General features: G+C 39.5%; 1 protein-coding gene across 3 annotated transcripts in view; it reads left to right on the top strand.

Annotated features, from left to right (window-relative positions):
• The window catches only part of UPF2 (UPF2 regulator of nonsense mediated mRNA decay), a 123099-nt gene that overhangs the window by 57766 nt on the left and 38183 nt on the right, over positions 1-27150 (top strand). For all 3 annotated transcript variants that reach the window (XM_016962633.4, XM_016962632.4, XM_507656.8), the window contains exons 9-12: positions 6260-6368; positions 17962-18075; positions 21287-21403; positions 26051-26236. In XM_016962633.4, coding sequence (XP_016818122.1) covers positions 6260-6368; positions 17962-18075; positions 21287-21403; positions 26051-26236 — 526 coding nt within the window. The remainder of the gene's footprint in view (positions 1-6259; positions 6369-17961; positions 18076-21286; positions 21404-26050; positions 26237-27150) is intronic.

Below are 27150 nucleotides of genomic sequence, written 5' to 3'. Positions count from 1 at the left end.
ATCCGCCAGCCTCTGCCTCCCAAAGTGCTAGGATTACAGGCGTGAGCCACTGCACCCGGCCAGCAGAAAGCATTCTTAAGCAGGACTAGCATTGAACAACTATATAATTGATTATTTACAACATAAAGGATTTTATTTTGTGAAGTAATGGATGAACAGACACAGGACTTCAAGATTTAAATAGAGCAGGGTGGTATTTTGTATCAACTATCCTTTTTATAGGGGTAGAGGATTCCGAGAAAATGGAGTATCTAACTTTACTTCCATAACTCCTTAACTCATAACTTCCTTAACTCATTTTAAAAATCCCTATTAAAGCTGAAAGCATTTTCCCGTGTTGTTACTTCATTGATCTGTGCCTGAACAGGTAGCACAAAACTGCCTTGCTTTAAAATGCATAGCTGGACCAGGCGCGGTGGCTCACGCCTGTAATCCCAGCACTGTGGGAGGCCGAGGCGGGTGGATCACTTGAGGTCAGGAGTTCGAGATCAGCCTGGCCACCATGTTGAAACCCTGTCTCTACTAAAAATACAAAAATTAGCCGGGCATGGTGGCAGGCACCTGTAGTTCCAGCTGCTCAGGAGGCTGAGGCAGGAGAATCACTCGAACCTGGGAGGCGGAGGTTGCAGTGAGCTGAGATCCTGTCAGTGTTCTCCAGCCTGGGCAACAGAGTGAGACTCTGTCTCTTAAAAAAAAAAAAAAAAAAAAAAAAGATGGCTATATCTGCCTCTTTGTGGGGGACTCAGAAAAAGTCTCAAAGTAGATTGGGCTACTTAGAAGAAAATGAAGTGAAGTGCAAGGGACAGACCAACAAGTGGAAGAAAAGTGAAACGATCTTAGACTAGATAGCACGAGGAAGGAAAAAAAGAAGAAAAGTGAAATGACATAGTTTAAGAATATTTGATGCTGTTTTATCACAAACTTTGTTGAAAAATACATTGAAAAAGACAACTAAGATAAAAGTTTTAGAAATTCAAGATCTGGTTCCTGGAAAAATCAAAATAGAGAAGTGTGTAGAAAATATATTTTAAAGAAAAAGAACATTAAAAAGTTTAAGAAATGAGCAGATGATACGCTTAAAATATTTTAAAACCACTTGAAAACCTCAGTGAAACATAATTTTTTGAAAAATATACACATTTTCAAAATTCATTCAAGATAAAATACCCACATAGAACGGTAATCATGGAAGAAAGCGTTAAAAGTTATTAATTGATCGGGCATGCTGGCTTACGCCTGTAATCCCAGCACTTTGGGAGGCAAAGGCGGCGGGTCACCTGAAGTCAGGATTCGAGACCACCCTGACCAACATGGAGAAACCCCGTCTCTACTAAAAATACACACTTAGCTGGGTGTGGTGGTGCATACTTGTAATCCCAGCTACTCAGGAGGCTGAGGCAGGAGAATTGCTTGAACCCGGGAGGTGGAGGTTGTGGTGAGCCGAGATCGCGCCATTGCACTCCAGCCTGGGCAACGAGAACGAAACTCCGTCTCAAAAAAAAAAGTTATCAATTAATTTCATCTTAAATAGAATAAAACTAGGAAGCTTAACTGAGTATTTTTAGCCTTTTAAGGAAAAAATAATATCGCTTGTTCCAGAGCATAGAAAACTTGTTATTTCATATATTAAAAATTCTAAGAAGAAGGAACAAGAAAATCACAAGCATTGACCAATCTCACTTTTGAGTGTCAATAAAAAAATTCCAAGTAAAACACTAGCAAATCATATTTAATACATAGTATATTAAAAATAAGAATCCAAGGCCGGGCGCGGTGGCTCATGCCTGTAATCCCAGCACTTTGGGAGGCTGAAGCAGGGGGATCACGAGTTCAGGAGATCGAAACCATCCTGGCTAATAGAGTGAAACCCCGTCTCTACTAAAAATACAAAAAATTAGCTGGGCATGATAGCACGCGCTGGTAGTCCCAGCTACTCAGGAGGCTGAGACAGGAGAATGGCGTGAACCCAGGAGGCGGAACTTGCAGTGAGCCGAGATCATGCCACTGCACTCCAGCCTGGGCGGCAGAGCGAGACTCCATCTAAAAAAAAATAAGTAAATAAGAATCCAGCATGACCAAAGATTGATCTTAGGAATGGAAGGATACTCTAACATAGGAAATCTATTAATATATATAACATCAGTAGGAGAGTAAGTAACTATGTGAATGTCCCATTAACTGCTAAAAGATATTTGATAAATTAGCTTTTGCTTGATAAAATGTAATGTTATTACAACAATAAGATGCTACTTCCTTAATATGGGGAAGAATGTCTTAGACTAAATGCTAACAGTATACTTAAGAGTGAGTTACCAGAGATAATTCATTTATCTAACAAATGTATATATTGAGCACCTGCCTATGTTCCAGGCACTGTTTGAGTGCTGGTGAACTGTCTGCCACGGAACTGAACAATTTTGGTGGGTAGGGGTAACAAATGAGTTAACCATAACAAATCAATTATTTACTATGTTAAGTGGTAAATTCCATTTTTAAAAGTAGTGCAGGTAGGCCTGGGCACAGTGGCTCATGCCTGTAATTTCAGCATTTTAGGAGGCTGAGGCGGGTGGATCGCCTAAGGTCGGGAGTTCAAGACCAGCCTGACCAACATGGAGAAACTCCATCTCTACTAAAGACACAAAATTAAATGGGTGTGGTGGTGCATGCCTATAATCCCAGGTACTTGGGAGGCTGAGGCAGGAGAATCGCTTTGGAGGCGGAGGTCATGGTGATCCAAGATGGCGCCATTGCACTCCAGCCTGGGCAACAAGAGTGAAACTCTGTCTGAAAAAAAAAACAAAATGCTTTGTAAGGGGATTGGGAGGGATATGATGGATTAGGTGCAGTTTCCTTGGAGTATTCGGAACGGGTCAAAACAGGGAGACTGGGACTCCCTTTAGGGAGGGAGTAAACAGTATGGATGTTTAGGGAAAGCATATTCCAGCCCAAGGCAAGGACCATTGCATAGGCCCTGAGTCAGAGCATCAGTGAGGAGCCAGTGGGCCTGGTGCAGGCAAGCTGGGAGGTATGGGAGAAGAGGGTGGATCAGTCCCTGAGGTCATGGAGACGCTGTTTGCTGCTGTAGAGTTTATACCTGGGTCTCCTCACTCCCAGTGCGTTGCTTTGCCACCTTGTTACCTTTGCTGTTGTACCTGTACTTTTCTGACGTGAAATTGTGGCAATGGCAGCAAAAGAACCTCCGCATAGATTTAAATCCTATATTTGAATTTGATAATTGATCATGAGCTGAAACAGAATACTTTATTTGTTAAAATGGATGTGGAAAATGAATGAATAACCTAATATTCTAACTAAAATTTGTAAATTTAATCTTAGTGTAAATTAATCTGTTATGTAAGAACATTAAATGTTCATTTGCTCCAGGCTTTTTTTTTTTTAATAGTAGGAACAGTAGGGAAATTATTACATGTTTATAAAGCGTAACTTATAGGGGCTGGGCGCAGTGGCGCACACCTGTAATCCCAGCACTTTTGGAGGTCAAGGCGGATGGATCACAAGGTCAGGAGTTCAAGACCAGCCTGGCCAATATGGGGAAACCCTGTCTCTGCTAAAAATACAAAAATTAGCCGGGCACGGTGGTGCTTGCCTGTAATCCCAGCTACTTGGGAGGCTGAGGCAGAAGTATCGCTTGAACCCGGGAGGCGGAGGTTGCAGTGAGCCGAGATTGTACCACTGCACTCCACTCCAGCCTGGGCGACAGAGCGAGACTCCATCTCAGAAAAAAAAAGAGTACCTTACAAGAACACCTTATTTTTGTAATATCTTTAGAGAGTGGTGGGACCTACTTATGTGCATTTTCCATGTGACAGCAGCTTAGACTTTAATTGATAAAACCTTAAAAATATTTTAAATCAACATTTAAATTTTATCATTAAATGTTTTTATATAATGGATTGTAGTTTTCACTGTTTCTTTAAAGAAAGATATGGTTTATTTTTAAAAATTATTGCGGTAATACTACAAAGCTATCATATTGCTGACTTCTCTCAGCATCTGTTCCCTTATTTCTGCAATGGTGAGTGTAATATCCACCTTATAGAGTGGTTATTAGGTTTAACAAGTTGAGTTATATATGTAAGAGGCCTAGGACAGGGCCCAGCACATTAGTAAAAACTAATTTGCTTAGAAATTATAATAGCCCAAGTTTTTGAGGAGTACCATGTTTTTGAGGCTTTTAGGTATGAATTTAGCCAGTTTCCTCCATTTAACCTTACCTTTCTTCTTTATTTCAATTTTTTTAAAAATCTTTTTGAGACAAAGTCTTGCTCTGTGGCCCAGACTGGAGTGCGGTGGCATGGACTTGGCTCACTGCAACCTCCACCTCCCAGGCCCGAGTAGCTGGGATTACAGGCAGGTGCCACCGCACCCAGCTAAATTTTGTATTTTTAGTAAAGATGGGGGTTTCACCATGTTGGCCAGGCTGGTCTTGAACTCCTCACCTCAGGTGATCCACCTGTCTCAGCCTGCCAAAGTGCTGGGATTATTGACCACGATGCCCAGCCTAACCATACCTTTCAAATTTATTTCCATCCTCCTTTTTTCAGTGTCCCTTTAGCTAAGGGTTAATGTATCCATCTGAGGAGCTTTCCAGATCGAATTATGTGTTTTTTTCCCTGACGATCAAACATTTTCATATATTATTGTATGGTACAGTGATGTACTCAGCAATAATCTTTTTTTGAGATGGAGTTTCGCTCTTGTTGCCCAGGCTGGATTGCAATGGTGTGATCTCAGCTCACTGCAACCTCTGCCTCCTGGGTTCAAGTGATTCTCCTGCCTCAGTCTCCCGAGTAGCTGGGATTACAGGCATCTGTCACCACGCCCAGCTAATTTTTATATTTTTGGTAGAGATGGGGTTTCACCATATTGGCCAGGCTGGTCTCCAGGTGATCTGCCTGCCTCAGCCTCCCAAAGTGCTGGGATTACAGATGTGAGCCACCGTGCCCGGCCTCCACTCAGCGATAATTAAGACTCGTATGATTATTTGTGTCTGTTCTAATTGGCTTCAAGCTGTCATAATTTTTAAGCTCTTGTAATTTTATAGTTTTTAGCTTCCTCTCTCACTGTCAGCTCCATTATTTGCTGCTGTCAGTTAAGCTGCTTTTATCAGTTGCTCATTACTTCTCATCTTCAGAGTCTGATCTGCTGAGTGTTGAATCATTGATTAATCAGGTTTTACAAAATAACATCTATGGCAGGAATGGAAAATAAATTTTAGCTTGTGTGTTGATTCCAACTAGTAGTGGCCACCTGGAGTGCTGTGCTAAGCAGGATTCTGGAGCATCATTCCTGTGTAATGGGAAAGAGTGCTTTGACAATGGAAGAGGGTGGCAGTGTGAGTGCCACATATTTGCCATTTACTGTCCAAATTAAGATCCTGAATGAAGATCTGAGTGGGTTCTGTAATGAGTTGAAATACATAAATTAGTATTTAGATTTTGTAATATTATTTTGCCTTCGTAGAGGTTTTTTCAGTTATTGAGTACCATTCATTCATTCATTCGATGGAGTCTTGCTTTGTCACCCAGGCTGGAGTGCAGTGGTGTGATCTGGGCTCACTGCAACTTCTACCTCCTGGGTTCAAGCAATTCTCCTGCCTTAGCCTCCCGAGTAGCTGTGACTACGGGCGCATGCCACCATACCTGTCTAATTTTTTTATTTTTAGTAGAGATGGGGTTTCACCATGTTAGCCAGGATAGTCTTGATCTCTTTACCTCATGATCTGCCTGCCTCGGCCTCCCAAAGTGCTGGGATTACAGGCGTGAGCTACCACGCCCAGCCTATTGATTACCTTTTTACTTTAGACTTTGAGGTTTCCAAATAACTTACCCTGAGATAAATGAAGGAAATGGCTTTAAAGGATTTTGTCTTGCACTAGAGAAGTTACCTTGAGATTTGTAAATATGCAGTTACTCAGTAATTATGTGATTAAAAATTTAAGTCGTGTCAAAACGTACTGTTTTTTTGTGCGTGGTGTTTCATATTTCATCAAAATTACATAATAAAACTACAGATGTGCAGTAAATTCACGGAATGGAAAATGCCAGAATATTAATAAAATTGTAGAAGGCTCATTGAATTTTCAAACACTTCTTTATGATGGCAATAAATAGGCATGTCTATGATTATGAGTTTTAAGATCATTTAATGTGTGAATACATCTGAAAAGTTTAAATTTTAAAATGAATTATTTTTGATATGTCTTTCCTTTGACACATATCACATATAACTTTTGCAGGTTGGATTTGCTACCATTTTATGCAAGATTGGTTGCTACATTGCATCCCTGCATGTCTGATGTAGCAGAGGATCTTTGTTCCATGCTGAGGGGGGATTTCAGATTTCATGTATGTATTTAAGCATTTATTTTGAAATATTTATATTCTTATACGTTGAGTGAGGATTCTTTAAGAATGTAATTGTTGGTAAGCATATTCTTGAAATTTGATAGTGGTATAACAGTTTAGAATTTACGGCATTCTAAGTTTTTGAAATGTGATTTACTTAACAAAGCTTGAAATTGATCAGTGATATTCCGGTTGGGAGGTGAGCTGTTCCTGCTACCTTGTTCCCCCATTGCAGGAACAGCACTTTTTGCTTTTCTAAGGTAGAAATCATTCTCCAGGGTCAAGACAGCCAGAGCCTTCACTGGTGTTTCCAAAAGAAACATCATTGGCTGCCATGAGTCCGGGTGTGGTGCCGCATAGGTTATGCTTCTTTAGGTGCTTGGGTCCAAATGTGTGGCGTCTGCAAGTTTCCATCAATACTCTGATACTAGCAAGTGCTGCCATAGCCTGTGTTTCTTTGATTTTGCCTTAAGAAATTTTACCTTGGACCATGGTGAGTTTTTTAAAGATCACCCTGGGAAATAACAGGGGCCTGTTACCAGATGGCTTCCCTTCGTCTCTAACCCTAGAAGTATGAACAAACTATGTGTTAGTGGTTCTCCCAACCCATGTTACCCAGTTATTTCACGGAGGTGCTTCTGCTTCAAATACAGGCTTGATAGTGGGGAAATGATACTGCCAGAGGTGACTAAAAGTGGACATTGTTAGACTGTGAAAAAACATGAAATTCAATTGTAGTTAGCCAATGGAAAAGTGATGTTTACAAAACTTCGCTTTATCATAAGTTGCTCAGAATGCAAATGAAAACGGGAAATGTCCGCACATGCTTCCTCTCACTCACTGTGCACCAGTCAGTAGTATTGCCAAGCTCTCGCAAGAACAGACACAGTTCTGAGGTCAGGAACTCACGATGTAGTTGAGGACACAAGGTTTAAATAAAAATTAATCCTTAAATATAATAGCTGTAAGGAATTGCATGCTGAATTGCCAAGTGAATTATTGGAGAGTGGGTGCTTTGAGTGCGAAGGAAGGAGAGAGTCTCTTGCAGAGGAAAATGGTCTGTAAGCACTTCTTGTTATTATGAGATTTGTGGTTAAGATTTTTCTGGGCCAACTTTTGCTAAAGTGTTTTTCAGATTTTCATAGGTAGTAGTACGTAAGGGAAGGTTTCTATGTTTAGAGAGGTTGGAAACACTGAACTCAGTAAAGTTAAATGGTTTTGTTTTGTTTTGTTGTAAGAATTCTCAAAGCATTAATATGGTAATGTGCTCTGTGAATCTCCTGGAGGGGCATGAATATGGAACCCCTCAAAGAACACACTTTGATAAATGCTGCTAGTTCAGAGACAGATATAGCAGAAGCCGTGATATTCTTGTTGATATGTTTAATCCCATTGTACAAAGAAGGAACTGTTTTACTAGTGGACAGTATGAGTTATTATATTGGTTATATGCCTATACCCCTCAGCCAATCCCCAAATTAAAACACAAGTTGCTGGACCAAGCATAATTAGTGCTTTTGGTGAAAAACTTAAATTAAGAAAATTCTGTCTATATGTACTCTCTCATTTGAAAATGGGGGTGAGAGTTGGGGAATTAGCATTTTTATTGTACTGTTGCAATGCTTCATTACAAGGGAAGAATATCAGAACTCCAGGAGCATACTTTGGGAACCAGTGCTCTCGAAGGAGAGAAGAAAGAGCACTCTACAAACTTGATCACCTTCTACTTCCTCCAGGATCTATAGACTTTGCCAACAATTTTCTATTAGGCAGAAACACGTTCACCACTCACATCCTTAAATCAAAGTGACAGCAACAAACACCTTTTCTCAGCATCCCCCGCCCTCCCCCCGCCGCAACTATTACATTTCCTTCTTATTGAAGTGTTTTACAGTATACTTGTCTCTGTTTCTCCTGACATTTACTCTGATTCACCATCATAGCAGCACCCTGGCAGAGACCACCAGTGTTTTTCCAGTTTCCTGTTAGTTGGTGTCTCTGCAAACTCGAAACTGCCCCACTCTCTGGTGTTTTCGGAAGCCTGCCTCTGGCTCCACCACATGCTAGCATCGTAACTTTGGCCAACTTACGCAACTGTTCTAAGCCTTGGTTTCCATGTCTACCAGGTGGGGTTCATAATTGCATCTTTTAAAATAGGATTGTTCTTAAGGATTAAATGAAATAATGCACATGCGGCTCCTCACATAGCATCTGTACATAAATATTATTTTAATAATAATTATACCTTCTATACCACCATTCTCTCCTGGTTCTTACTTGTGTTACTATTCTTAATCTCCTCCACCTTTTTTCCTAGCTGAGTTTCTTTGTTGGGATTGGCTCAGCTTTCTTCCTTCAGCCTCCTTTTTAATGGGATGCATTTACCTGGCCTTTAATTCACATCTATTTCTCAACAACCCCAAATATACATATCTTGCCATAATCGCTCTTATGATACTTAGAAAGTTTTCATGTACTTTGAGCTAAATTAGTCCCCAAACCAAATTCATTATTTTCTTCTTAAAAATGTCTTTTACTTCCTTGAATCTGCTTCTGTATTTCCCATGTAAATTTACAATGTATTTTGTCCAGTTACTGAGATAAATACCTCTACTTTTGCACCTAGACATTTAGGAGCCATTGTTTACTAAATTCATTTGATGCTGTCTTCTAAAACAACTAAAATCTAGCATCTCCTCTTCATACCTCCTGCCACTGTCTTTCATTTTCCATACCTGGAGTTATGATAGTAGATTTTTAACGAGCTTTTCCCGTCTCTGTCTTCTACCTAGATCCAGTATATTTCTGCAGTCTGGTATGTTTTTCCCCCTAAGAACCTCAGCTGAGAAATAAAGCAGGTTAACAAAGCTGTATGAAATGTCACTGGCAGTTAAGGAAATTCTAGTTGAAACAATGGGTTTGCTAATTTCACTGACGATTAGAAAAGGTAATAGAAATGAGAAACCAACATTCTCAGATACTTCAGGTGGGAATCTGGTGAAGCTGTTTGGCACTAGATTTCAAGAGCCCTAGAGGCATTCACACATTGGACAGCTATGAGGACATGTCCTAAGTAAACAAATCTATGTACCAAAAAACTGTGATTCACAGTATGACTCTAATAGGGAAAACTGATCATCTGAAAGCCCAACAGTGGATTAATAAAATGGTCATCTAATCACAATGCTGAAATGATGGACAGCCATTTGAATTGATGTTTACAAAAACGTTTTTAGGGCCGGGCGCGGTGGCCCACACCTGTAATCCCAGCATTTTGGGAGGCCAAGGAGGGTGGATTACCTGAGGTTGGGAGTTCGAGACCAGCCTGACCAACATGGAGAAACTCCGTCTCCCTAAAAAAAAAAAAAAAAACAAAATTAGCCGGGCGTGGTGGCACATGCCTGTAATCCCAGCTACTCAGGAGGCTGAGGCAGGAGAATCACTTGAACCCGGGAGGCAGAGGTTGCGGTGAGCTGAGATTGCGCCACTGCACTCCAGCCTGGGCAACAAGAGTGAAACTCCATCTCAAAAAACAACAACAACAACAACAACAACAAAGTTTTTATATCAGAAAGTGCTTTTTTCAAAAGCGAGATATAAAATCTTACATATAATAAACGGACACTTAAAATGCTTAGAAAGTAGAAAAGAGAAAACAATTACATATCAGTATGTTAACGTAGCAGTCTTTGGATGGTGGGAACATGAGGAATTCTTTTCCATTCTAATTTTCTGTGTTCTCTAAAGTTTCATTGCGGCCTACTTCTTTAGTGATGAGGGGGACAGCTTTTTGTTTTGTTTTAAGAGATGATATCTTACTCTGTCACCCAAGGTGGAGTGCAGTGGCATGATGATAGCTCACTGCAACCTCAAACTTCGGGACTCACGCAATCCTCCTGTTTTAGCCTCCCAAGTAACTAGGACTACAGGCGCATGCCAACACGCCTGACTGGGGAGACAACTTTTATTTAACATAAGCAAATTACAGTCATTGACATTTTAAAAATTAATCATCTTCCAACTTTTTGATTAAGTTTCTTTATTTGTTAAAATAAGTTGACTATATACCCCCACTATAGGTATATTTATTTCAAAATTATATACCTTGGTAGTTGTACCACATATTTTTGTGCATTATAAACCGTACAAAAACAAATAGATATGTGTGAGATAAAACATATAAATAGAATTTTCAGTTTCCCCTCCCTACTCCAAGTAGATAAATAGTCTTATGCACTCTACTTTGGAGATCACTGGTTCACAAAAGTTTTTAAAGAGTTTAAAAACTCTTTAATTCCAGCAGCACATCAAAAAGCTTATCTGCCATGATCAAGTGGGCTTCATCCCTGGGATGCAAGGCTGGTTCAGCATATGCAAATCAGTAAACGTAATCCATCGTAGAAACAGAACCAAAGCCAAAAACCACATGCTTATCTCAATAGATGCAGAAAAGGCCTTTGACAAAATTCAACAGCCCTTCATGCTCAAAACTCTCAATAAATTAGGTATCAATGGGACATATCTCAAAATAATAAGAGCTATTTATGACAAACCCACAGCCAATATCATACTGAATGGGCAAAAACTGGAAGCATTCCCTTTGAAAACTGGCACAAGACAGGGATGCCCTCTCTTACCACTCCTATTCAGCATAGTGTTGGAAGTTCTGGCCACGGCAATCAGGCAGGAGAAAGAAATAAAGGGTATTCAATTAGAAAAAGAGGAAGTCAAATTGTCCCTGTTTGCAGATGACATGATCGTATATTTAGAAAACCCCATCGTCTCAGCCCAAAATCTCCTTAAGCTGATAAGCAACTTCAGCAAAGCCTCAGGATACAAAATCAATGTGCAGAAATCACAAGCATTCCTATACACCAATAACAAACAGAGGCAAATCATTAGTGAACTCCCATTCATAATTGCTTCAAAGAGAATAAAATACCTAGGAATCCAACTTACAAGGGATGTAAAGGACCTCTTCAAGGAGAAGTACAAACCACTGCTCAACGAAATAAAAGAGGACACAAATGGAAGAACATTCCATGCTCACGGATAGGAAGAATCAATATCATGAAAATGGCCATACTGCCCAAGGTAATTGATAGATTCAGTGCCATCCCCATCAAACTACCAAAGACTTTCTTCACAGAATTGGAAAAAACTACTTGAAAGTTCATAGGGAACCAAAAAAGAGCCCACATTGCCAAGACAATCCTAAGCAAAAAGAACAAAGTTGGAGGCATCGTGCAACCTGACTTCAAGCTATACTACAAGGCTACAGTAACCAAAACAGCATGGTACTGGTACCAAAATAGAGATATAGACCAATGGAACAGAACAGAGCCCTCAGAAATAATACCACACATCTACAACCATCTGATCTTTGACAAACCTGACAAAAACAAGAAATGGGGAAAGGATTCCCTATTTAATAAATAGTGTTGGGAAAACTGGCTAGCCATATGTAGAAAGCTGAAACTGGATCCCTTCCTTACACCTTATACAAAAATTAATTCAAGATGGATTAAAGACTTAAATATTAGACCTAAAACCATAAAAACCCTAGAAGAAAACCTAGACAGTACCTTTCAAGACATAGGCATGGACACGGACTTCATGTCTAAAACACCAAAAGCAATGGCAACAAAAGCCAGAATTGACAAGTGGGATCTAATTAAACTAAAGAGCTTCTGCACAGCAAAAGAAACTACCATCAGAGTGAATAGGCAACCTACAGAATGGGAGAAAATTTTTACAATCTACCCATCTAACAAAGGGCTAATATCCAGAATCTACAAAGAACAAACAAATTTACAAGAAAAAATTAAACAGCCCCATCAAAAAGTGGGCAAAGGATATGAACAGACACTTCTCAAAAGAAGACATTTATGCAGCCAACAGACACATGAAAAAATGCTCATCATCACTGGCCGTCAGAGAAATGCAAATCAAAACCACAATGAGATACCATCTCACACCAGTTAGAATGGCGATCATTAAAAAGTCAGGAAACAACAGGTGCTGGAGAGGACGTGGAGAAATAGGAACACTTTTCCACTGTTGGTGGGACTGTAAAGTAGTTCAACCATTGTGGAAGATAGTGTGGCGATTCCTCAGGGATCTAGAACTGGAAATACCATTTGACCGCACCATCCCATTACTGGATATATACCCAAAGGACTATAAATCATGCTACTATAAAGACACATGCACACATATGCTTATTGTGGCACTATTCACAAAAGCAAAGACTTGGAACCAACCCAAATGCCCATCAGTGATAGACTGGATTAAGAAAATGTGGCACATTATACACCATGGAATACTATGCAGCCATAAAAAAGGATGAGTTCATGTCCTTTGTAGGGACATGGATGAAGCTGGAAACCATCATTCTGAGCAAACTATTGCAAGGACAGAAAACCAAACGCTGCATGTTCTCACTCATAGGTGGGAATTAAACAATCAGAACACTTGGACACAGGGAGGGGCACATCACACACCGGGGCCTGTCGTGGAGTGGAGGGAGGGGGGAGGGATAGCATCAGGAGATATACCTAATGTAAATGACGAGTTAACGGGTGCAGCACACCAACATGGCACATGTATACCTATGTAACAGACCTGCACATTGTGCACATGCACCCTAGAACTTAAAGTATAATAATAATAATAAAAAAGAGTTTTCTATGTCAAGGCAAATTTACTTATTTATAGAGTCAGTACTGATTTTATGTTTAGCCTACAGTAGGTTTTCAGAAAAGTTTGATGAGTGAATAAACTTCATGTAAAACAAAGTGAGCAAATTATGGAAGATAGAAAATCTCTATTTGGGTGAATAACTGTTTGGCCCTTCTAGAGGGGCCAGCTTGACTAGAACAGAGGGTTGTTTCTGTAGGAAAGTGATAAATGATAGGTCTTAGGAAATCCTTACAGTTCATGTGTGTTGACATATCTGAAGAGTGTTTTCTTTTTTTTGAGACGGAGTCTTGCTCTTTTATCCGGGCCAGAGTACAGTGGTGCGATCTTGGCTCACTGTAACCTTAGCCTTCTGGGTTCAAGTGATTCTCCTGCCTCAACCTTCCAAGTAGCTGGGACTACAGGCACAGGCCACCATACCTGGCCAATTTTTGTACTTTTAGCAGAGACAGGGTTTTACCATGTTGGCCAGGCTGATCTCAAACTCCTGACCTTAAGTGATCCGCCTGCCTTGGACTCCCAAAGCGCTGGGATTATAGGCATGAGCCACTGTGCCCGGCCTGAAGAGTTTTAATTAGTATATACAAACTTTGTTATTCAATTAATCTAAATTTTAGTTGTCTTTAGCAGAGTTGCAAGCCACATTTTTGCTATGGATGATTGATTATATAAGTAAAATCTTACAAGAGGCATTATTGAGCTATAAATATATAGAAAATGTTACATTGTGAATTCATCCAGAAGTGTTTTGACATATTTTTGATCATAAGGTTTTAAGAAATGAGAGTAAAGACCGGGCGCGGTGGCTCACGCCTGTAATCCCAGCACTTTGGGTGGCCGAGGTGGGCGGATCACCTGAGGTCAGCAGTTCGGCCAGCCTGACCAACATGGAGAAACCGCATCTCTACTAAAAATACAAAATTAGCCAGGCATGGTGGCGTATGCCTTTAATCCCAGCTACTTGGGAGGCTGAGGCAGGAGAATCAGTTGAACCCGGGAGGCGGAGGTTGCGGTGAGCCGAGATTGCGCCGTTGCACTCCAGCCTGGGCAACAAGAGCAAAACTGTCTGAAAAAAAAAAAAAAAAAGAAAGAAATGAGAGTGAAAAATGTTGAATGAGGAGTGAAAATGTTAGCCATTTTTATAAGTTACAACCTTTTAAAACGCCTTCAGTTTTCTCATCTGAAAATGAGGGAGTGAGATCATTGATTTATAACACTTCATTTAAATGTTGTATAATTTTATCATTTTTATTAGATCTAACCTCCTTAACCTTTATAATATTTCAGAATAATTAGAATTAATGTAAATATATGATGTGGATGATACAGGATGTTAACATGTTTTGAAAACTAGAATGCTTAGTAATGCTTAAAATGGTGTGATACTCCATAGCAGATGATGAAGAGGATATGCATCCAACGTCATCCAAGGAGATTTAAAATATATATATATATATTTCCCAACCCTACTGACCCTAAAGACTTAGTTTTAGTATATAGTTTTTTGTTATTTATTTATTTATTTATTTTTTGAGTTAGAGTCTCACTCTGTCGCCCGGGCTGGAATGAAGTGGCATGATCTCAGCTCGCTGCAACCTCCCCCTCCCAGGTTCAAGCAATTCTTGTGCCTCAGCCTCCCGAGTACCTGGGATTACAGGCACGTGCCACCATGCCCAGCTAATTTTTGTATTTTTAGTAGAGACAGGGTTTCACCGTGTTGGCCAGGCTGGTCTCAAACTCCTGACCTCAAGTGATCCACCTGCCTTGGCCTTCCAAAGTGCTGTGATCACAAGTGTGAGCCACCATGCCCAGCCAGTTTTAGTGTGTAGTTTTTGATGTGCTTTCTTACGTGTTTTCTCAAACAAAGACACAAGGTCAGTGTAATTTAGAAAACATTTAAAGTAAAAAAAAAAGGAAAGAAAAATCCCAGTTTCATTACTTAATAGCAGACTCTTAACATTTTGGTGGTTGTTTTTTAGTTTTATTTTTACCTTTTTTTCTCTATAGTTTTTCATGACTGAATTGTATTTTATGTATAATTTTCTGTTATTTCTCGGAAGCATTTTACCCTGTCATTAAAATACTCCTTAAACATCATTTTAAAAGTTGTATAATCTTCTTTTGTCCTGTACATTAATTGCTTAGTACCAAGTGAAGTGTAGTCACTACCATCATCATCATTATCCTTACTTTACCAAGTGGGCAGACAGGCTCAGGGAGTTTATATGACTTGCTCAAGATAATGTATCCCATAAAGTGATCTCAAGAGCACAGACATTCTAACTCTAGAACTTTTGCTCTTTCACGTCACTGCAATATGTATATTAAGCTTTAGCTTTTCAGTTATTTTTCAGCAAACATTTATTTAGTGCCCATGTATTAGAGATACAGATATACAAGGAAGGATAAAATTAGTGATAGCTAATATTTATTGAACCCTTACTGGTCCAAAGCACTGTTTTATGTGCTTTACAAGTATTATCTTATTTAAGACTCACAACCCTATTAGGTCCAATTTACAGATAAGGACATTGAGACACAGGTTAAGTAACAGGCAGTAAGTGTAAGTAATAGTGCTGGGATTGAAATCCAGCAAAACTGGTCCACAGTGCACACTCAATCAATCCTCGAAGCTCAGAAAATAAGGTAAATTAATAAGAGAAGTTTTTTATGTGCATGTATATGAAACATTTATTTGTGAAAGTTTCTTTCTTTATGAAGGCTGTACTTCTTTCTAAATTACAAGGCTAATAATAAGCAGTCAAGTTTATTGAGTATCATTTTGTTTAATATTAAAAATGAGACATTGTATTTTATATTTGTCTCTAATTGCAAAACTATTTTGTATGCTTAAATGATGTCATTAAAAAAAAAGTTCTGGCTGGGAGCAGTGTCTCACACCTATAATCCCAGCACTTTTGGAGGCCGAGGCGGGTGGATCACGAGGTCAGGAGTTCGAGACCAGCCTGACCAACATAGTGAAACCCCGTCTCTACTAAAAATACAAAAAATTAGCCGGGCATGGTGGCGGGCGCCTGTAATCCCAGGTACTCGGGAGGCTGAGGCAGGAGAATCACTTGAACCCAAGAGGCAGAGAGGTTGCAGTGATCTGAGATCGCGCCATTGCACTCCAGCCTGAGCAACAGTGTGAGACTCTGTCTCAAAAAAAGAAAAAAAAAAGTTCTAGGCCGATTGTGGTGGCTCATGCCTGTAATCCCAGCATTTTGGGAAGCCTAGGTGGATGGATCACTTGAGGCCAGGAGTTTGAGACCAGCCTGGGCAACACTGTGAAACCCCATCTCTACTAAAAATACAAAAATTTAGCCAGGCATGATGGCACACACCTGTAATCGTAGCTACTCGGGAGGCTGAGGCACAAAAATCTCTTTAACCCAGGAGGTGGAGATCGCAGTGAGCCGAGATTGTGCCACTGCACTCCAGCCTGGGCGACAGAGTGAGACTGTCTCAGAAAACAAGAAAAGAAAGTGCTAAACTAATTCAGGGCACCACATTATGGTCACTGGTGTTAAAATGAAAGTTTTCTAGACTGTAGGTTTGGTTTTCCATTGAAAATGGAATTCTGAGGTTAAATTCAATTACATTTATCTTGATGTGTCTGTTTGCATTGTACTGTTGCAGCAGGATTTTGTTGCATCTGATAATTCTTGAAATTTGTGCCTAATTAGAGGACTTACATGTGCAAAGGACTTAAACTTTGACATACAACCATGACTGGTGATAAGAAAGAACAGTGATTATATTGGCTCTTTCCTTGTAATGTATTTATAATAAAAATGTAGCATAGTTTATAATTACAATGCACTAGCCAGCCTGAATACCAGTTTTGCTTAGGTGAGCACTTGGCATTCTTATTTTTAAAGCAGCATTTCCTAAAGTGTGTTCCTTATAGTATTAATTTAATGGGATGTTAACTAATAGTTAACATTTCAAAAAGAAGGTTGGTGTTGCCAAATAAATTTGAAAAACATTGACTTAAAGTTTTCCTTATTTAAGAGCCTCCTTAGGCCGGGTAAAATTCATTTTATTCTCCAAATTACTTGACCATGGAACTGTTTTGCAGAGCGCATCTTGGGACTGGTGTTATACAGAGCAATTTTTTCTTTAACTTACAATAGTTTGAATATAACAAGAATTTTTTTTTTCTTTTGAGATGGAGTCTTGCTCTTGTCACCCAGGCTGGAGTGCAGTGGCATGATCGTGGCTCACTGCAACCTCTGCCTCCGGGGTTCAAGCAATTCTCCTGCCTCAGCTTCCCAAGTAGCTGGGATTACAGGCGCCTGCCACTACGCCTGGCTAATTTTTGTGTTTTTAGTAGAGACAGGGTTTCGCCATCTTGGCCAGGCAGTCTCGAACTCCTGACCTCGTGATCTGCCAACCTCAGCCTCCTGAAGTGCTGGGATTACAGGTGTGAGCCACCGCACCCGGCCTATAGCAAGAAATTTTACCCATATGTATTAAAAATATCTGGAGTGGGCTGGGCACGGTGGCTCACGCCTCTAATCCCAGCACTTTGAGAGGCCGTGGTGGGTGGATTACCTGAGGTCAGAAGTTGGGGACCAGCCTGGCCAACATGATGAAACCCCTTCTCTACTAAAAATACAAAAAATTACCCAGCTGGGTGTGGTGGTGGGCGCCTGTAATCCCAGCTACTCGGGAGGGTGAAGCAGGAGAATTGCTTGAACCCAGGAGGCGGAGGTTGCAGTGAGCCGAGATTGCACCATTGCACTCCAGCCTGGGTAACAAGGGAAACTCCGTCTCAAAAAAAAAAAAAAAAAAAAAAACTGGAGTGAATTCGAATGCATTAAAATAATAGTTTTTATCACAGAGATTCAAAATGTTGATTAAGCATTATCTTTTCTCTCTTAATTTTTAGGTACGGAAAAAGGACCAGATCAATATTGAAACAAAGAATAAAACTGTTCGTTTTATAGGAGAACTAACTAAGTTTAAGATGTTCACCAAAAATGACACACTGCATTGTTTAAAGGTTAGTGCTGAATTAGTTGATTGTTTTTAATTGAAAAGTTTAAAGTTTTAATTATAAATGGTGGATAAAGTGAAATAATTTAATATTTGATTAATCCAAAAGAAGACCAAGAAAGGAAGAAAAAGTAACGTTAAGTGTGCAAAATACAAAACAAATGGTAAGATCTTAGATACTTATGCAGTTCTACGAGTAATTACATGAAATCTAAAAAGGGTGAAATATGTCAAGTAAAAGCCTTAAAAATATAAAACTTGATTAAAACAACTACTAGGAGCCATCTACAACAGAGTTACCCTTAAATATGAAGATGAGAAAAAGTAAATAAAAAGATGGGGAAAATATGCTATACAAATACTAATAAAATGAAAGCTGGTTTCTCTGTATTATCATAGAGGTTAAAAATATTGACTGGTGGTAGTTATCTTACTCTGTCATGTGAATACAAACATTTCTACCTAAACTGGAACATCCCATACATATGAGTTGCCATCCCTGGAGAGCTGTAGAAATTTTTTCTCAGTTGGCTACCAGTGAGTTCACAGTCTTTCAAGGGGTAATTAAGTTCAACCTGTAACACTTTTGACAAAGCCATGAGTATTATTAGAAATGAAGGGCTGGGCGTGGTGGCTCACGCCTTTAATCCCAGCACTTTGGGAGGCTGAGGCAGGCGGATCACCTGAGATCGGGAGTTCGAGACCAGCCTGACCAACATGGAGAAACCCCGTCTCTACTAAAAATACAAAATTAGCCAGGTGTGGTGGTATGCACCTGTAATCCCAGCTACTCGGGAGGCTGAGGGAGGAGAATCACTTGAACCCAGGAGGCGGAGGTTGTGGTGAGCCAAGATCACACCATTGCACTCCAGTCTGGGTAACAATAGTGAAAGTCCATCTCAAAAAAAAAAAAAAAAAGAAAGAAGGCTGGTTTGTAATGATAAAGAGGTTATTTTAACAGGAAAAGATTACCTTTCTGAATCAGTATGCAACCAATAACATGGCTTCAAAATATATAAAGCAAAAATTGTCAAGTAACGGAGTAAATATCTTACAATCATAGTCAGAGACTTGAAAACACCTCTCAGTAGCTGAAACAACAGGCAGACAGAATAAGTAAGTATATACAGAATTGGAACAACACAGTTACCAATGGTGATCTAATTTATACTATATCCAACAGCAGCAGAATTTACAATCTTTTCAAATGCCTATGGATTATTTACCATAATCAGTCATAAAGTCTTAGAAAATTTGGAAGATTGAAATTACTCAGATTGTTTTTTGTCCAAATAGAATTAAAGTAGAAATTAATTAGTAACAGTAATTAATTATATGTGGTAAAGCTGGTGGAGAATAGATGGAATAATTCTTCTGCATTTGAAATTGATCATTCCGTTACTAAGGTTGTTTTTTTCTATAACAAATTTTTCATCAACTTGATTTCCTTGAGATCTTAATAGATATATCACACAAAACAGGTCTCATGGATTCAAATACATTTGGAACATCCTGAGGTAAACAAAATTAAACAGTTTTTTTTTTTAATGCATGACTTCTTAGAGTTTTTAAAATACTAATAGAGGCCGGACCTGGTGGCTCACGCCTGTAATCCCAGCACTTTGGGAGGCCGAGGCGGGCAGATCATGAGGTCAGGAGATCGAGACCATCCTGGCTAACACGGTGAAACGCCGTTTCTACTAAAAATACAAAAAATTAGCCGGGAGTGGTGGCAGGCACCTGTAGTCCCAGCTACTTGGGAGGCTGAGGCAGGAGAATGGCGTGAACCTGAGAGGTGGAGCTCGCAGTGAGTCGAGATTGCGCCACTGCACTCCAGACTGGGTGACAGAGCCAGCCTCCATCTCAAAAATAAATAAATAAAATACTAATAAGTATTGTAAATATTGAAGGGATAAGTTTCCTAATCCTTCTTAGAGCATCTCTGGAAACTAGTATACTGATAAGTATATTTAGGTAAATTCCAGATAGCATTATAGAAGGGATTATGAAAATGTTCTGAGTGCCGAAATTGAAAGGAATATGCTGTGAATTGTTTAAATGTATTGGTGTATTTCTTTGTACTAATTCTTAAAAATATATAGGAAGAATATACATTTTTTTTGACACAGAAATTTCTTTCCCAGGAATTCATTTTAAGGAAATAATCATAAATATGTCCACAGATTTCTCTACAATGATGTATGTCCCACCATTTTTATAATACAGGTTGATGAGCATTCCTAATCTGAAAATGTAAAGTTTGAAATCCTCCAAAATTCAAAACTTTTTGAGTACCATTGTGACACATGTCACCTGACTTCATGTGACAAGTCACAGTGAAAACACAGTCACAACTTTATTTCATATAAAATATATATTGTATAAATTACTTTCAGGCTGTGTTTATAAGGTTATATGAGACATAAATGAATTTTGTGTATAGATTTGGGTCCCATCCTCAGGCTGTCTCATTATATATGTGCAAATACTGTATTCCACAATCTCAGAAAATTGGAAATCCGAAACATTTCTGGTCCCAGGCATTTCAGATAAGGGATACTTCACCTGTAGCAAGAAATGGGAGGCAATTGGGTTGATGGATAAGAATCAAGTAAGTTTTAATCTAGTTCATATTATGTAGCACTATATACTTTGCAAATCATGCCATAGAAGGACAAAAAAGGACACAAAAAAATTTTCTTAGTAAGCCAGAAGAACCAAGTGATTAAATGATACAATAGAAACTAAGTTCTCAAATGTCTCAATCTGTTTTAGTTTAGAAATACGCGTAAATGATTAGGAGGGTAAATACTAAAATGTCCTAGTGATAGGTTGTGTCTGTAATTCATATAATGAGCAAATAATACTTTTGTAGTGAGAATTTTGGAAAATAAATATATAGACCAAGACAAAAGGCATTGAGAAAATGTCTGCTGTGTATGTGGCATGTGTTTAAATACAAAACATCTAACAATAAATATAGAAAGGGGTTTGACATTCGTTTCCACATATCTTTCTGTGAAAGACGTCAAATATATTGAAGTTTTTCAATAAAAATTAATGGCAGAACACAAAAGATGCTCAGCAGTGAACCCAAGTAGACTCACTTCTGTTTTTTACGTTTTCCAAGTTGTTACACACATTAGATGTATGATAATTTCTTCTCTACTAGGATTGAAGAGTTGCCTTTGTAGTTTTCATCATTCTTCCTGTTGCAGATGCTTCTGTCAGACTTCTCTCATCACCATATTGAAATGGCATGCACCCTGCTGGAGACATGTGGACGGTTTCTTTTCAGATCTCCAGAATCTCACCTGAGGACCAGTGTACTTTTGGTAAGGGCTTGAGGATGCTGGTAAGAGCTAGAGGTTCTTGATTTACCTGTGCTTCAGAGGTTGAAAATATTGACCAGTGCTGGTTATCTTATTCTTTCATATGAATACAAACATTTCTACCTAAACTGGAACATCCCATACATATGAGTTGCAATCCCTGGAGAGCTGTAGACATTTTTCTCACTTGGCTACCAGCGAGTTCACAGTATTGCAAGGGGTAATTAAGTTCAACCTGTAACACTTTTAACAAATGATGCAGATGAGCAGGCACCCAATACTGTTTTGTTAGAACCATGTTTATGAATGTTTTTGTTATGTTATGAATGTTTTGGTGCATCTCAAACCATTATTCATGTGTCATGTAAGCACATAAAATGTAAGCTTAAATATATTAAATTTTAAAATTAAGGCCAGGCGCAGTGGCTCACGCCTGTATTCCCAGCACTTACAAAATACCAGCCTCGGCAACATAGTGAGACCTCCTCTCTACAAACACATTTTAGAACTAGCCAGGCGTGGTGATGCTTTCCTGTAGTCCCAGCTACTCAGAAGGCTGAGGTGGGAGGATCTCTGGAACTTGGGAGATCAAGGCTGCAGGAATCATGATCTCGCCACTGCACTCCAGCCTGGGCGGCAGAATGAGACCCTGTCTCGAATGAATGAATGAATGAATGAATGAATGAATGAATACTCACACAGCTGGATAGGAGGGATGATAAAAAGAAATGAAATATAATTACCATCTTCAAAGTGGTTCACCTGTAATGGGTGAGAGTTAACTACATAATTCTAATACAGTGTCGTAGGTGCTGTAATGGAGGGCTGCAGAGGATACTGTGGGCTCACGGAGGAGGTACTTAAACCAGACTGAGAGTAGCAAAGGTCTCCCCTAATGGCTTGATAGTATTTATGGGGTGTGAACTCTGTGCTAGACCCTTGGAATATAAAATTGGAAGAGTTTCTGCCCTTACGTAGTTTATAGCCTAATAGGACAGTCAGACAAATAAATAGAGAATTGAAATACATTATGGGAAATTAAAAAAAATACATTATGATTTAATGTATAAGCCTAAGGTATTTTGGGTGTAGGTAGAAGAGGCACCTAATTTACTATATCAGGAAAGCGTTCTTGAAAAAAGCAGTTTTTATTTTAGAGACCTAAGCTGAGTCTTAAAGGCAGAGAAGAGAAACCAGTTGAATAAAACAGCTGCAGGTAAGACTGGAGAGGAGGATAGGCACACACTAGCTTATAAGGAGCCCAGAGTGCCATGCTAAGGAGCTTGAGTTTTTTTCCTGGTGGCAGTGAATAATTGTTGAAGGATTTTAATTAAGCAGGTAGGGTGGATATGATCAGATTCACGTTTTTAGAAAGATTAGTATGGAGGCGATAACTGCTGAGACCCAAGGTAGAGAGAACAGTCAAAAGGCTGTTTAGAAACCCAGGGGGACAACAATGCAGAAATGAATCGGGGTATGGATGGTTGGGGAGAGGCTGGAGAATTCTGAGTAGCTATATGAAAATTTTTAGGAGGTAGAACTGAGGAGACTTGGTGGTGAGATATAAGGGATGAGGAAGCAGGAAGACTAAAATTCTGCCTTGGGCATCTGAGCAGATGATGGTGCCAGTCACAGATATGAGGGAATAAAGGGGAGGGAACAGATGATGAGTTTGGTTTGAAGCACATCAGTGCTTATGGGATCATCTAAAATGTATTCACATTTATTTGAGAAGACATATAACCTTTTAACTGGTTTGCCTTCAAAATTAGTCTTGGCTAATGTTAAAATTAGTTTGGGGTATGTGTGAGTGTGCGTGTGTGGGGGAGAAGGTTCTAAAGCAGGCCAGCTAACAGGTTGAGACTAATTGAGATTAAAAGCTGGATTATCTGTGTACGAGTGATAAGTTAAATGATGCATTCTATTTTGTCCAAAGAACTTATAGGGTGTTGTCATTAAATCTCTACCTCTTTTAAACATGGGAGTCTTTTCTTGCCTGTTTGGAAGACTGAATATGTAACAGGCATTCACTAATTATAGTACAGAGATGCGTCAGTATAGGGGCTTAGCTATAGTCAGTGTACTATAGAAATCCTAGGAGACAAGAGAAACAGTTATGAAACTTGGTATACCCACAGTTGAACTTATAAATAGCAAAACTTTCTCCTAGTATATGATGATTTCGCACAGATAGAAAAGCAGTCCATAGGAAAGAGTGAATATGTTTTTAAAAATTCATTCATTTATTCATGCGTTAAATACGAATTGCATGTCTGTCAGGCACTGTTTTAGGTGCTACGTATGTGACAGTGAAAAAGATACAGCCCCCGCCCTCCTTGAGCTCACATACACACAGAACTTGAAATCCACCACCACCCAGCACCCCAGTCCACAACACCGCTTGAAGCTCGTCAGTGATCTCCCTCTGCACACTTAAACCCAGCCTTCTCACCTTGGTGTGCAGTGCTCTCTATTACCCGGCCCCTCCCTCCTCTTCCCTCTTCTGCTGCTCCCTACTAGGAACACACTGGCCTTCTGTTCGTGCCACATATGCCTTTCTTTCTCCTTGGGCCTCTGCATGCGTGCTCTTCCTGTGGTTCTTCAGCCTTTGTTATCCTTCAGATCCTAGTTTAAATGTCACTTTCTCAGAAAAACCTTCCCTAACCCACTCCAAACTGAAGTAGGTTCTCTGTTGTTTCGGATCTCAGTACTTATTGTTCATACTACTGTTGCAATTATTATTGAAAAGAATAGTAGTTGATTTATTTGTTGATTTTATTCTGTCTTCTGACACCAGACTGTTAAGTTTCTTGTAAGTAGGAATCATGTCTGTCCTGTTCACTGATGAGTTTCCCGCACCTGCCATAGTGCATAACACTAATAAGTACCAAGTAATTTTTTTTTTTTTTTTTGAGACAGGGTCTCCCGCTGTTGCCCAGGCTGGAGTGCAGTGGTGTGATTATAGCTCACTGCAGCCTCCAACTCCTGGGCTCAAGTGATCCTTCCACGTCAGCCTCCCGAATAGCCGGGACTATGGATGCACACCACTATGCCTGGCTAATTTTTTTATTTTATAGAGACAGGGTCTCACTACATTGCTAGGACTGCTCTTGAACTCCCGGCCTCAAGTGATCCTCTTGTCTTGGCCTCCCAAAGTGTTGGGATTACAGGCATGAGCCAGTGCACCTGGCTACTTTCCTTTCTTTCTTTCTTTCTTATTTTTTTTTTTTAAATTAAGAGATAAGGTCTTAAGCTTGTCTTCCAGGCTGGAGTGCAGTGGCATGATCATAGCTCACTGCGGCCTTGAACTCCTGGGTTCAGGCAGTCCTCAAGCAGTCCTTTCACCTCAGCTTCCTGAGTAGCTGGGATGACAGTGCACACTACCGTGCCTGGGTAATTTTTTACTTTATTTTTCTTTTATTCTGTTACTTTTTATTTTAGAGGTGGGGTCTCACTCCATCACCCAGGCTGGAGTGCAGTGACATGATCATAGCTTACTGTAGCCTCGAGCTTCTGGGCTCACGTGATCCTCCTGCTTCAGCTTCCCGAGTAGCTGGGACTACAGGTACCTACCACTGTGTCCAGCTATTTATTTTATTTTATTTTACTTTATTTTATTTTAATGTAGAGATGGGGTCTCACTTTGTTGCCCAGGCTAGTCTCAAACTCCTGATCTCAAGGGACTCTCTCACCTCAGCTTCCCGAGTTGCTGGGATTTTAGGCTTGAGCCCCTGCGCCCAGCAGATGTTTTTAAAATGACTTAATTATTCAGTAATCTTAATGCTTGGTATGATGCTGTTTTAAGAATTAGGAGTGCTGTTTAAAGATCTTCAACTTGTCAGTGGTTCTCCACTGGCATCTAGTGGGTAGAGGCCAGAGTGGCTGTAAAACATTCCACAAGGCACAGAATAATCCCCCACAACAAATTATCCAATTCGAAATGTCAGTAGTGCTGAGGCTGAGAAACCATGAAGTAGACGGTGAGTGACTAGATCTGTATTTGTTAGTTACCTCTTCTGAGCTGATACTGAGCAACCCTAGACACAAAGTTATGAAAGAAGTTACCTTGGTAGTAAAGTTCTCTAGTATTTTATTGGATGAAACGTAAGGCTAAGTAGGCATGGGCTAGTATGTTCTAAAAATGATAAGTAGTATAACAGTTAGTATGCTTACATGCTCTTTGATATGCCCGTTGATTGTTTTTGTCTCACCACCCCCACCTCTCTGTGTGTTTTTGTTTTGTTTTTTTAAGAGACAGGGTCTTGCTGTTGCCCAGGCTGGAGTGCAGTGCCAATCATGGCTTACTGCAGCCTCCACCTCCTGGGCTCAAGCTGTCCACCCACCTCAACCTCCCAAGTAGCTGGGACTACAGGTGTGCGCCACCACACCTGGCTAATTTTTGTATCTTTTGTAGAGATGGGGTTTCATAATGTTGCCCAAGCTGGTCTTGAACTCCTGGATTCAAGTGATCCTGAAATCTCAGTCTCCCAAAGTGCTGGGATTATAGGTGTGAGCCACAGTGCCCAGTCCTTTCTTTGCCTTTCTAACCCATTACTTTGAAATAGCAAATCACTGAGAATAGAAGTTTAGTTAGGAGTAAAGGAATCTTAGAAGGAAAGTGTTTTGATTAATTTGGACTTTTTATTTCAGGAGCAAATGATGAGAAAGAAGCAAGCAATGCATCTTGATGCGAGATACGTCACAATGGTAGAGAATGCATATTACTACTGCAACCCACCTCCAGCTGAAAAAACCGTGAAAAAGAAACGTCCTCCTCTCCAGGAATATGTCCGGAAACTTTTGTACAAGGATCTCTCTAAGGTTACCACCGAGAAGGTAAATCTTATGAAATCATGCAGTTAATAGTTAACATGAGATTTGTGGTAGTGCTAAGCTTATGTAGAGTCTAGGAGAAGTGGGGGTAGAGCTCAAGTTCCTTTATAATCAGCTCTGTGTAAGTCACCCTAAGAAGGAATTCTTATGATGATATATAATATTTGGGACATAGGTTTTGTTTTCCTTTTATGATAATTTTTGTTTTAATTGAAATAGTAACTCTAGTAAATTTTGATTTTATGTATATATTTGAAATTATTACTTTCTCTCTGGTATTCCATAATAAATTTGTACTTAAATATTATTTTGCATCAGTACACAGGATCCTAACCTTTAGTAGACGTTCTAAGAGGCCCATGATCCCTCTGAAATCTCGTAATTTTGAACGTCTCTGGCTATTTGTATTTTTCTGGAAACAGGGTCTGCAGCTTTCTTTAGATTCTCAACAGGGGTTAATTTCCAGTGAAGGTAAAGAATCACTGACCTATTATCTTAATAATTGTAGTTACCATGTTAGAAACTTTGCTTTTAAGTAAGATACGTTGAACAAAACATTTCTTGGTGAACTCTACACTTGACATATAATACAGGGTAGAATTTTTTTCCTTTTAGGATGGAAGGTGATAAGGAATGATGTTGCAGGTTTGAAAATTGAAACCAGCTTCCTCAGTCAGAGGCAGTAGTTGTTTCAAATAGTTTTGGAATTGGCTAAAAGTTTGAAAAGTATAGAATGGCTAAACGAGTTCTCATACCAGCTTCGTTGGAAATGTCAGAATCATGTTTAGTGTTTGAAAGATGAATTGTGGATGATAATAGAGAGTAGAGATGAAAGGCTTACTTTGCAATTGGCTAATAGTATCCATTTTATATAAGGAGAAAAATGGAAAGACTTTGATTATGGTTTAGAGCTCTGC

Source organism: Pan troglodytes, chromosome 8 (genome assembly GCF_028858775.2).
Source record: "Pan troglodytes isolate AG18354 chromosome 8, NHGRI_mPanTro3-v2.0_pri, whole genome shotgun sequence".
In the NCBI taxonomy this organism is placed as follows: Eukaryota; Metazoa; Chordata; class Mammalia; order Primates; family Hominidae; genus Pan; species Pan troglodytes.
This window is presented reverse-complemented; position numbering and strand designations above follow the sequence as displayed.